Source organism: Dermacentor variabilis, chromosome 8 (genome assembly GCF_050947875.1).
Source record: "Dermacentor variabilis isolate Ectoservices chromosome 8, ASM5094787v1, whole genome shotgun sequence".
In the NCBI taxonomy this organism is placed as follows: Eukaryota; Metazoa; Arthropoda; class Arachnida; order Ixodida; family Ixodidae; genus Dermacentor; species Dermacentor variabilis.
Window position 1 is genome coordinate 33,934,842 of NC_134575.1, and position 12,475 is coordinate 33,947,316.

Consider the following 12,475-nt stretch of genomic DNA (forward strand, 5'->3'; position numbering starts at 1 on the left):
CTTCGCTACTCGTTTAACTGCGATTTCTGTAATTTACACGCTCATAATTACCGATATATACCGCAGTATAACTTTCGAAGGCAACACCGCATTCACTAGAGGCGCTTTTGTCCCGCTTTGACACATCGAACTCATGGCTTAGTGGTAGTGTCTCCGTCACACACTCCGGAGACCCTGGTTCGATTATTACCCAGCCCATCTTGCCTTCCGAGATTTTTCGCTCACGGCCAACGCCGCCGCCGACTTTTCTGCGACACGAGCTCCTTAACGCAGTCTCGTTAATATGCCAGGAAGCGGCGCGTGTACAACCGAACGCGGAGCGCAGCGAGAGATGAAAGGCGGCGATAGTGAAGCACTAGGAGGAATGTGGAGGAGGAGGGTGTGGCGAAAGCGTGATAAGAAAAGCTTAGCGCCGCGCAAGACGGGCTTTGCGGCGACGATGGCTACGAGATGGCGTAGAGTAGCACGTGTCGTCTGGGAGGTCCGTCTGCGCTGGCTGCTGTGAATCGCGCCCACGCGTCACCCACGCGCTGCCTCTCGCGATATCTCGTTCAGCGAGGCAGTCGCGCCACACTTCGTTCCGTTTGCGAACAGATTGTGCCCGCTAGCCAATATATCGCGAAATGAAAACGCGTATAGAGCTGCGCTGAAATTTAGCATTAGAAAGTATCGTAATCGTCTATGAATTACATTTTTTATCCTTGAAAAAAAAAAGCCGTCCATCGCGAAGGGCCAGCGACAGGCTGTAGTGTAGCAGCGTTCCGTGAACTTGTCCACACAGATTCATCCCAAATATGCCAATCGCTATCTGCACACGTCTTCCCTCTACCGCTCCACATTTTGCAGTCGCGAACGGAGCACACTATGCTAGCAAACACTTGGTTCCCAGGATGGGATGCAGAGGGTAGTTTTTGCAACGTTTGGAATCTTAGCCTGAATGGGCAGACGCGTAGCAAGGTACATCGTGAGTGTCTAGGGGAGCAGCTTCTTCTGCCGGGAGCCCAAGCTTGCTTGGGTATTCTCTTCAATAGCAAGGTCATGGTCCGGATAAAACTATAAGGTCTGGCAAAAAAAAAAAATCTGATCCAGTGCAATGTTGGAAAGCCTGTTTGAGTTAGCGAGGTATCGGCAGTAAGGGGGTGGGGGGGGGGGCACGCGTAAAGCCTCGCGCCACGAGGATGAGCGCGGCACAAGGTTTGCCAACTCTCCCGATTTATGAGCATGGCGCAAAGTTTGCCAACTGTCCCAATTTTCTTCGGGCGACTCCCGAATCGCGACTAATCCTCCCGATTGTACGGGCACGGCCACAAGTATCCGTAAAACTGCCCCAACCCCATCGCAAAAAAAAAGGACCCGCGTCACGCAGCGCAACCGCATCGCAATCGCCACTATGCCCTAGGTGGCTAGCCGAAGTCGGATTTAAATGAAGCCGTTTGTGAGTAGGCAGTGTAGGCCTAACTCGGTTCTCTTCAGAGGCGCTCGTTGAGGAGTGTGCCTGATGCAAATACTTAATGTGCGTTGATTCGTCGTGTTGTGCGGTGAAGCATATTTTAAGACTGGAAAGGGGGCCAATAGTATACATGTCCCTTGATTACACACGTACCGTCCAATGTCATTGTACGAACATCCAGACGTCTGATAGCCAGTGGGAGTCGCTCAGAGCTGTTTCTGGTGGTGCTCTGCCCCCCCCCCCCCCCGGCCCGAATAAATAAATAAGCGGATACACAGGCGAGAGCGAGGAACTCTCGGGACTAGTGCGGGAGTATACACATGCTCGCGCGGCAGCTTCTGCTACGATTTTGCGTGGGAGTTCACGCGCAGTTACCACAGCCCAGAGGGCATTATGGCGACGCCCAGCCGTTCTTGTTGAAAAAAGGTATATAGCGGAAGACAGCGGTGTGGATTAGAGAGCAACCCTGTGCACAATGGAGCTGCGGGCAAACCATGTAATGCGTAGGGAAGGCAACCGGAAGTCAGGGTGGGTGCCGGGCGAAGGAATGCGCATTCGAGGTCTCGGAGAGTTGGGTATGGTACGAAAAGCTTTATTCGGGTCTTTCAGGTCGCGCTAGATCCCTAACCTGAGGCGGGCCGCTCCCACGTCGGGACCGGAAGGCCCAGCCGAGGTCGCGGGCCCGATGGACTGCCCATGTCTGTTCTTCTAGTTCGGATTACGGAGAGCCGCGTTCCAACGCTCTTTGGCGTTGTACCTGTCGCTGCGTAACGCGAAGCACCGCCAGAGCATATTTTCTAAGTCTGCTACGCAACCGAAATCACGGGCAAGCGTACGAAGGCGAGGCTTCGGGAAATATTTTGCTTATCAATAGGGGATTGGGACAGGTCCCCGTCTGCAAGAGCCTCGGGGTGAGAGCTTGCTGCGATGATCGCAGGGAAATTCCCAGGCATAACTTGGAATCAGCTGGCGCAAGATGGGAGCTCGCAGGGAGTAGGCGTTCGTCCCGCAGTGGACCTGAAAATGGACTGATGATGATGACGTCAAAGCCTCTTTTTTTTTTTCCTTTCTCGTGAGTTGAGTTGATTGGGTGCAGATTGACGGATCATGTTGCGCCAAAGAGGTGGTATCAGTGGTAGAACCAGTAGGAGCTTTTCCGTAGCACCAGCAACCCTGTGCCCAAGCTAGGCAACATTGGGTTTTCACACCATCCACCGTGAAGGCAGACTTTGCAGAGCGAGTGCAGGTCCCGCGCGTAGAAACTGTTGATGGGTCGACGCGCGCACAAAGTTGGCTGCGTTCTATGGGTACAATAAATTGAAAAAAAAAACTTATCTGCCTTATCGGAAATTTCGCTTCTACAATGCTCCTTCTCCCCACCCTCAGAGAAACAAAGAACACGACGCGAAAAGAAGCATGGTAAGCTAGAAAAAAGAATTTGGAGGTGATTCAACCTCTGGTTGAAGTCGATGAAAGAATTCTCCTGGGCAAGTTGCGGGTGAGAGTGGGGAATGCGAGCTGCATGCTTTATTCCGAGAGCCGCGCTTGAGCAAAACGTTTGTTCGAGGTCCAGCAGAGGTTGATGAGGCTTCCAACCTTTTTTCATCAGGTATCATAATTGTCAACATCATCATCATCGCCATCATCACAATCTTAATGAATATCATCTTCACAGTCGCAGTCATCAACGCGGCTTCTGGAATTTATATACGATTCGTCAACATCAATTATCAGCTTTGTCATCGCCTACACTGCGCAGTCTTCGTGATCGGCCCACGATAAATTTGAGACTAGAAACAGACATACCCGATACCCGAAATTTGGACGGTGCTTCAACCTTTAGTTGACATCGATCAATGTCCTGAGCAAGTTTAGGGGTGAGAGTATAGTAAGGTCACCCGCAGTGGTAGCGTAATGGCTATGGTGTTGGGCTTCTATGAGGTCGCGGGTTCGAATCCCGGTCACAGCGGCCGCATTATACGATGGGGGTGAAATGCAACAACACGCGTTTACTTAGATTTAAGGTGGTCAAAATTTTCGGAGTCCCCCACTACGGCGTGCCTCGTAATGAGGTCGTGGTTTTGGCTCGTAAAACCCAATAATTTAATTTTTTAATAGTGCCTTGTCGCTGCGCACGGCACTCCATCGCGTCGATCACATCCCCTTGATCGCGCCCGTGTGAAGAGGTGTAGGAGCAGCATTGGACTGCTGAAATATTTAAATGCAAAGCATTTGTTTGCCTAGTCGGAGCCAAGATCACGTGCAAGGACGCGCCAGATTTGTCTCAGAAGAATGTCGGCCGATGCTGAAGATAGTGCAGCTCTAAAAGCCGCTGGACATAGTGCGAACAAACGCCGGATATATAGCAAATTAACGCGGCCCGATTGGCCAGTACTTTTACAGTGCAAACGCCAGATGTAGTAAGAATTAAGGGCCCGGTTGGACATAATGCAAACAAACACCAGATAGTGCGAATTAGGGCAGGACGATTGGCCAGTATTAGTGCGTGCGAATGAAGATGAGCCGATTGTCCAGTATTAGACAGAGAAAATAATAATAATAATAATATTTGGGGTTTTACGTGCCAAAACCACTTCCTGATTATGAGGCACGCCGTAGTGGAGGACTCCGGAAATTTTGACCACCTGGGGTTCTTTAACGTGCACCTAAATCTAAGCACACGGGTGTTTTCGCATTTCGCCCCCATCGAAATGCGGCCGCCGTGGCCGGGATTCGATCCCGCGACCTCGTGCTCAGCAGCCCAACACCATAGCCACTGAGCAACCACAGCGGGTAGACAGAGAAAACGAACGCGGGATATAGTTCGAATTAAGGCGGCCCGCACTTGGCCAGTAATAGAAATAGCGCAAACAGCTAATATGTAGCGCGAATTAAGGTGACCCGATTGGCCAGCAATAGTGCAGACACTAGATATAGTGCGAAGTAGGGCGGCCCGATTGGCCAGTATTAGACAGTGCGTGCGAATCAAGACGGGCCGATTGGCCAGTCATGATCATGAGCAGCAGATTGCCATTATCCCTCAAGAGAAAAGTTTATAACCAGCTGTGTCTTACCAGTACTCACCTACGGGGCAGAAACCTGGAGGCTTACGAAAAGGGTTCTACTCAAATTGAGGACGACGCAACGAGCTATGGAAAGAAGAATGATAGGTGTAACGTTAAGCGATAAGAAGAGAGCAGATTGGGTGAGGGAACAAACGCGAGTTAATGACATCTTAGTTGAAATCAAGAAAATGAAATGGGCATGGGCAGGACATGTAATGAGGAGGGAAGATAACCGATGGCCATTAAGAGTTACGGAATGGATTCCAAGGGAAGGGAAGCGTAGCAGAGGACGGCAGAAAGTTAGGTGGGCGGATGAGATTAAGAAGTTTGCAGGGACAACATGGCCACAATTAGTACATGACCGGAATAGTTGGAGAAGTATGGGAGAGGCCTTTGCCCTGGAGTGGGCGTAACCAGGCTGATGATGATGATGATGATGATGATGATGATGATGATGGGCCAGTATTAGACAGAGCAAACGAACAACGGATATAGTGCGAATCAAGGCGGTCCGATTGGCGAGTAATAGACGTAGTGCAAACACCAGATTAGTGCAAACTAAGGCGTCCCAATTGGCCAGTAATAGAGATAGTGCAAACAGCTAATTTGTAGTGAGAATTAAGGTGACCCGATTGGCCAGTATTAGACAGTGCGTGCGAATTAAGACTGGCCGAGTGGCCAGTATTAGACAGAGAAAACGAACACCGGATATAGTGCGAATTAAGGCGGTCCGATTGGCCAGTAACAGACTTAGTGCAAACACCAGATATAGTGCAAATAAATGTGACCCGATTGGCCAGTAATAGACAGTGCAGACATCAGATATAGTGTGAATTAGGGCCGCCCGATTGGCCAGTATTAGATATTGCAAACAAACGCCAGATATATAGTGAGAATTAAGGCGATCCGATTGGCCAGCAAGAGACGTAGTGCAAACAAATACCAGATATCTAGTACGAATTAAGGCGGTACGATTGGCCAGTAATAGACATAGTGCAAACAAACACCATATATAGTGCAAACTAAGGCGGCCCGATTGGCCAGTAATAGACAGCGAAAACAAACAGCAGACATAGTGTGAATTAAGGCGGCCCTGTTCATCATGCAGTATTACACATCGTGCAAACACAAGATGTATTGCGAAATAAGGCGGCCCGATTGGCCAATATTAGACAGCGCAAACACCATATATAGTGCGAATTAAGTTGGCCCAATTGGTCAGTATTAGAAATGGAGTAAACACCAGATACAGTGTAAATTAAGGCAACCCGATTGGCCGATATTAGACACATTGCGAACACCAGGTATTGTGCCAAGTAAGGCGGCCCGATTGACCAGTATTAGACAGTGCAAACGAAACACCGGATACAGTGCGAATTAAGGCAACCTGATTGGCCAGTAATAGACGTAGTGCAAACGAACACCAGATATATAGTGCGAATTAAGGCTGCCCGATTGGCCAGAGTAGCCAGAAAGTGCAAAAACAGTAGATATAGTGTGAATTAAGGCGGGGACCCTATTGATCATGCAGTGTTAGACATAGTGAAAACAAATACAAGATATGAAAGGGAAAAATTGGCATCCACCTGAATTGTAGCGCGAAGCTACAAAGGAAACCCATGGGGATTTCTCAGAACGGATTTCTCAGTACTTCTGTACGGAATCTGTAGCGGAATTGGTTGATCAATCGATCGATCGATCGATTGATTCGTGTTTATGCGCCAAAGCAACACTGGGGCTATGAGGGACGTTGCGGAGAGCTCCGGATGAATGTTCAAATTAAAAAAAAAAAAAGTTGGTTTTCTTAAGTGCCAAAACCGCGGTCTGATTAGAGGCACGACGTAGTTGGGCAGATTCCGGATGAATTTTGACCACCGTTGTTTTTTTTTTAATTATTATTACGCACCTAAATCCAATGAGCATACGAGCGCTTCCGTATACGAGCATTTCCCGCACCGGCGTCTTCCGTCACCGCGGCGGGTGGAAAGGGAACGGACGCAGGCAAAGAGCGTCTCCGTAATAAGCGAATTTCGCTTCCCATTAAGTGCGGAAAAAATTTAGGCTGGCAGCGTCCGTCTGCGCGTGATGCGGCCGACGGCCGCGGGGGTGCGCCACCGTCACGAGGCCGGGGACTCCGGGCCTGCGGTGACCGCGGCTTCCCAGAGCTCCTTGAAGCGGTCCGTGAGCCATCGCACGGCGGCCACCCGGTCGAAGGCCCCGTACAGGTTGTCCGGACACAGGTTGAACACGTCCTCGTAGTCGATGTCGAAAAGCGCGAAGCTCAGCCCGCGGTGAGCGCGGTGAGCGAGCACCACCTGCTCGCGACCGCGGTGACGTCATGTGAACTTTGACCTTCTCTTTTCGTGCCTAGTTAGCTTTTTTTTAAAAATCTTTATAGAGATTGGAACTGCGTCGTACTTTCAAAGGGGTCAAAAAGAGAGCTTAGTAAGATTGGACAATTTTTTCCAGCGCTCGTAACGGGCGCAGTGAACGCGAACTCCGTGAGGTGGGTACGGCTCATCCACCCCTGTTGGCGGGCAATTCGAAATCGGCAACTGTTTTACGTAACTATCCTTGAGCTAAATTACTGGGGACACGATCGTGCATATGCCGGATATTATTACGGTCCCCTAGGCGATGTGTATTACTTTAAAAAACAATAATCATCGAAAATTTGGTGCCTGCACTTTTTGAACAAACTGCACGTGGGCCGATCGGGCTGAGCCGCGCATATTCTTTGGACACGGGTGCCCCTAGTGATTGCGCCAAGCGCGAAACACGCGAACTGACAAAAACAAAAAGATGTGGTGAGCGAGATGGAGAGAGAGAGAGAGAGAGAGAGAGAGAGAGAGGTTACTTGGCGCGCGCATCCCTAAATTCTCGTGTAGAATGCGTCGCTTACACGAGCGGTACCCGCGTGTGTTATCCGACCTGCCTTGTCCCTAGAATCCCTTACCATTACCAAGCTGTTCTTTGAAATGGCTGCAGAGCGCTTGTAAACTCGATAATGCGATAGCGAGAAGAGACATATTCAGGGCAGCGAACGCATTTTGTATCATTGCTCTGGACTAACGGCAACCTCGATTCCTCTGCAATCCTGCGATGTATCTCGTGTACGTAAGTGGGGAGCATGTCCTCCCCTACCTTTTGCGTGATGCTGCTGAGGGTGTCGAAGACGAAGGTGCGGTCGTATTCCCTGCAGAACGTGTAATTGAAGAAGTGGCCTTTCTCGAAGGTCGTCATATGGCTCTGGTAGGTGGTGTTCTCGCAGACCTGGTAAGAGAGAAAAAAAGAACTCTCGGTAGAACTTATCTCTTGAAGACAACGTCAGGGACGAGAACATATAATGAGGGCTCATCATCATCATAATCATTGTGGGCGTCGTCTTTATCATGGGCATCAACAAGGGCATAGTTGTCATCATCGTGCGCATCTACACCATTACATCATTTATTTATTTATTAGCATTACCCTCAGAGCCAGAGACATTACAGAGGGGAGTGGAACATACGGGAAAAAGGACACGATACAAGTTTTTCTTCTGCTAATACAATGTTAGCTAAAAAGATGAGATAACAGCGGGAAGCAACAAAAAATTCAAGCAATTGACTGACAACAAATATAATTACGCAGTTGGTTAGTTACATTGCAATACACTTGTGTTTAAAACATTATGAAACTGGGAATAGTGAGCAGCGGACGTGATTGATCCCGGAATGTGGTTCCAGTCCTGTGAGGTGCGGGGTACAAATGATTGATAACACGTTTGCGTTAAGCACGACATTATTCCCACCTTTTGTGCATGATCGAAACGAGGGGAGATGTATGATGGAGGAAGAATAAGGTCGTTATGCAGGGCGGGACTGTAGTATATTTTGTGGAAAAGACATAGGCGGAGAAAACTTGCGGCTGCAGGCGAGTGACGCAAGCTGTAGGGACTCTTTCATTAAAGTGATACTGACAGTGCGGCTGTAGTTTCCTAGAATGAAGCGGACAGAGTTATTCTGGACAAGCTCGAGGGCAGAGGTTAACATAGCAGTGCTTGGGTCCCAGATGGAAGAGGCATATTCGAGTTTACTTCGGACTAAAGATTTGTAAAGGAAGAGTTTTAAAGAAACAGGAGCAGATGAAAAATTGCGGTGGAGGTAACCTGACGAGCGGTCTGCATTGCTAATTATTTTGCTAATAGGAAGAGACCAAGAAAGAGAGGAAGTTATGCGGACACCTAAGTAGCAATAGGATGTTACGGATTCGAGAGCGGAATTCTTGAGCAAGTAGGAAGTGGGGCAAGAAGTTGTACGGGAGATACGTAATACCTTACATTTCGATGTGTTGAGTTCCATCAGCCAGACTTTACACGAGTTAGATACACAGTTGATATCGTTTTGAAGGATCGTAACATCATTTTAGTCAATAATTTCTCGGAAGACTACGCAATCGATGACGAATAAGTGAATGTTAGAGGTCACGCATTACGGCAAGTCATTAATATAGATGAGAAACATACAAAGAATTTGTATTTTCATCCACTTTCATTTCCACTGATTTATCGTTTATTTATTTCATTTATTAAGTAGAAGTAATTTCCCTTATGTTCTCCTGGGTGTCACACACACACACAAACACACACACACACACACACACACGCGCGCGCGCGCGCGCGCGCACACGCACGCACGCACGCACACGCACGCACGCACGCGCACACACACACACACACACACACACACACACACACACACACACGCGCGCACACACACACACACACACACACACACACACACACACACACACACACACACACACACACACACACACACACACACACACACACACACACACACACACACACACACACACACACACACACACACACACACACAATTTATCTCAAAGTTATTTATGTATTACTGCGAATGTTCTCGCGATCACGAAGCGAGAGCAAGCGAGAGCTCACATGTTCACGGGAGCCTCGTTAACAGATCGGCAACGTTTCTTTTTTACTGTTTTCCAAGAGCGTTTCAGTTGGCCCCGTCAGGACGGTCACGGAGTGCGCAAACAGGCAGTCTATATAGAGACTACACGGTGTGATGGATGTGCGTACATTACCTCTGTGTAGCTGCCGACGGTCGGATCACCGACAATGTAGCCACACGGCTTGCCCGGAGCAAAGTAGACCTCGTGTACGTTCTTTTCCGGCCTGTACCAAAACCCCTTGAGGGTGAACGACAAGGCCACCGGGATGTTCAGGTCCAGGTATCCCCGGTCGGAGAGCCGCTTGATCACATCGATCTGCGCACGCGTGTTTGCAGGATTGATTTTTTATTTACTGGCGCAATACGGGTTGATCATATTTAAAAAAAAAAGGAATTTGCGATACGTTTAACGACACGTACATGCCACGTTGAAACACGGAAACAGGGGAACACGCGGACAAAAAGAATGCTGCGCATGCGCGATTCTCGCAGGCGATTTATTTTGTGACCGACCACGTATTTTCAAATTGTCCTGAAGGCAGTGCTGCAGGAAAAGAAAAAGAGTGTCTGTCAGCGGAGGGGAGGGGGTGGTGTCACCATACCATCTGCATATATTTATTTATTTGTGTATTGCCGTAGCAATTCCACGGACACTCCGGACGCACATCTGCCGTCGCCGTGATGTTCTGCATAAGGTCCAAGGGCGACAACATCGTCGCCACGTGCCGTATGCTGTACGTGCGAGTAAAAGCGAGCGAGAGTGAGCCGACGACGATGGCTCAATCTCGCCCGCGCAAGGGAGGAAAGCGTTGAGGAAGCGCGCCGTCTTCCGTCGCGCGCAAGGCACCGGGGGAAGGGGAGGGAAGGGGGCTCCGGTTCTACTCCGGCGGCGGCTGCGTAGGGTGCTGCCGTCCAGGCCGTATCTTCAATACGATGTGTGATGAGTACCGTAGGGATGGACGAATAATTCTTTTCTTGGCCAGATTAACGATTAATCATTCATCATTTCAGCATTTAATCGATTAATAACTGTCGATTCGAGATTTCTCGTCGATTAATTGACTGATCTGGTCTTTCTGATTGTAACTACATCACATTTACTAACGCAAGTTGTACCCGTAGCTCCCACGCCTTGAAAATAACGCCGATTTATGCCGGTACTAACACATTCAAGAACAGTTCTTTTCCACGTACAATAGAGCTTTGCAATTCTGTACCCGGTAATATTCGTTCACTATCACTAAAATATTTCGTAGCTACCACTGATAAGCACCTCGCTAACATGTAAAGCCCTTCTTTTTGATCATTCATCTTTCTGTGTTTGTGTGTTTTTAATGTGTATGTATAGTAACGTATAATATTGCCCACTCCTGCTATAGCCCTCTCTTGGGCTGCAGTATATGTTAATAAATAAACAAACAAACAAACAAATAAATAAATAAATGATTGGAACTCAATCAATCAATGATTGGCAAGGAGTTCCAATGAATGATTGGAACTCCTTGACACACTCAGCGATCATCTCAAAGAGCTGTAGTTTGGATTTGGCACGATAGAAGTGTACATGCGATTGTGGCCTGTATTGGTCAAAGCATCTGGATGCTCTGCTGTGCTGGGATTCCGATGTTCGATCCCATCATCGTGCAAGTTATTAATGTTTTTTTTTTGTTGTTGTTAAAGTGTGGCCTATTCGGCCAGACAGCTGCGTCACCCAGCCGCACCCAGCGACACCCAACAGCCATGATCAGAAAAAAAAAAAAAGAATTCGGGAGGGCTCGCAAAGTAAGCTTCAAAAGTAGGCGAATCGTCGTCGTGACCGCGCCTCTACACGCTCAATCGCGAGGCGCCTGTCGAGAAGCGCTATAGGTAATACGGACAACCCACGTGACCTTCGTGAGGTGAGGATGGCCTCGCGAGGGCGCCCATATGTCTGGCCGGTTGTCGAAATCACTGCGACCTTGCAGTCGGGAAATGAAAACAAGGAGGCTGACTCACTATGGGAAGCTCGTGGCTGTCGTACTTGTGGTCCCAAGTGGTCGGTCCCGTGATTCTGCAGTCGAAGGTGTACTGGTACGTTTCTTCCATGTGGGTCGTCGCCACAAGCATGTCCACCTTGAAGTCTCTGGGTTTCGACAATCAGAATATATATACGTACATGCGAATCCCACGCACTCTGGTGATTGCGGTACGGACGGGAAATTTTCTCGTCCGGCTTACATCGCGCAGTCAGTCAATAGGCGCTCTTGATCTCGCGGTGGAAATAGAAGTGCATTCGCAATTTCCTGCGATAAAACATTGAGTTCGGAGAAGTTGTGCCATTCTGACATTATAGAAGCCTGCACGTAAAAAAAACGCCAGTTTCTCGCCTTCTTCCTCGGCGTTTCTACACGCAGCCACGTCTATAGTTTAGGAACGACTTACGCCTCGTTCATACACACGCATTTGCACGGGTGTGCGAACAAGGCCTAAGTGACCCGAAAATATAGACAGGGCTCTGGGTACGACCACTACCCAAGAAGGTAGTACGGGTGCATGTTTTTTTTTACCTGCAGGTCTCTATAGTTTCGGAATTAAGCACCTTGTCTAAACCAATGTTTCGTTGCGAAGCGTTGAGGTCAGTAATGCAAATCGAGGAAAAATTGTGCGACCCGCCCCCTGTCGCGGTGTTCTCCGCGATTAAGTGGTCTCGTGGGATAAAGCAAACTCTGCGAGTTTTCCAGTACCCGAAAGCCCTCTAGACTACCGATTGAACGCTTGGCTTAATTGTTTGCGCCCATTTAAAGGGGCACTAAAGAAAAAAAAATAATTTCAGCTGCATTACACTACGTTACTTTTCTACAATACTAAAATAAAAAGCCATTCTTACCTCTACATAAGGCTTGCTCTAAAAGCGAGAAAAGAAGCATAATAGAAAGGCGGGTGGCGGTGCCGCCTTGAAGTTGCGCCACCAGCAAGCCGTGCTGTCATGAACTTCGACCGCTTGC

General features: G+C 48.7%; 1 protein-coding gene across 1 annotated transcript; it reads right to left on the minus strand.

Moving 5' to 3' along the window:
• Nucleotides 1-6,557: 6,557 nt before the first annotated feature.
• On the minus strand, nt 6,558-11,597 carry LOC142591359 (uncharacterized). Its single transcript, XM_075703683.1, has 4 exons — nt 11,487-11,597; nt 9,625-9,807; nt 7,660-7,788; nt 6,558-6,830 (listed from the first exon to the last, which is right to left on the minus strand). Exons 1-4 carry the CDS (start codon nt 11,595-11,597, stop codon nt 6,633-6,635), a joined length of 621 nt encoding a protein of 206 aa, XP_075559798.1. The 3' UTR covers nt 6,558-6,632.
• Between the last annotated feature and the right edge of the window lie 878 nt (nt 11,598-12,475).

Coding starts and splice junctions, on each gene's coding strand:
- LOC142591359 (XM_075703683.1), bottom strand. CDS start 11,597: ATGCTTGTGGCGACGACCCACATGGAAGAAACGTACCAGTACACCTTC. Junction 9,808..11,486: donor ACAGCCACGAGCTTCCCATA/GTGAGTCAGCCT, acceptor ACGCGTGCGCAG/ATCGATGTGATCAAGCGGCT. Junction 7,789..9,624: donor CCGTCGGCAGCTACACAGAG/GTAATGTACGCA, acceptor CTCTCTTACCAG/GTCTGCGAGAACACCACCTA.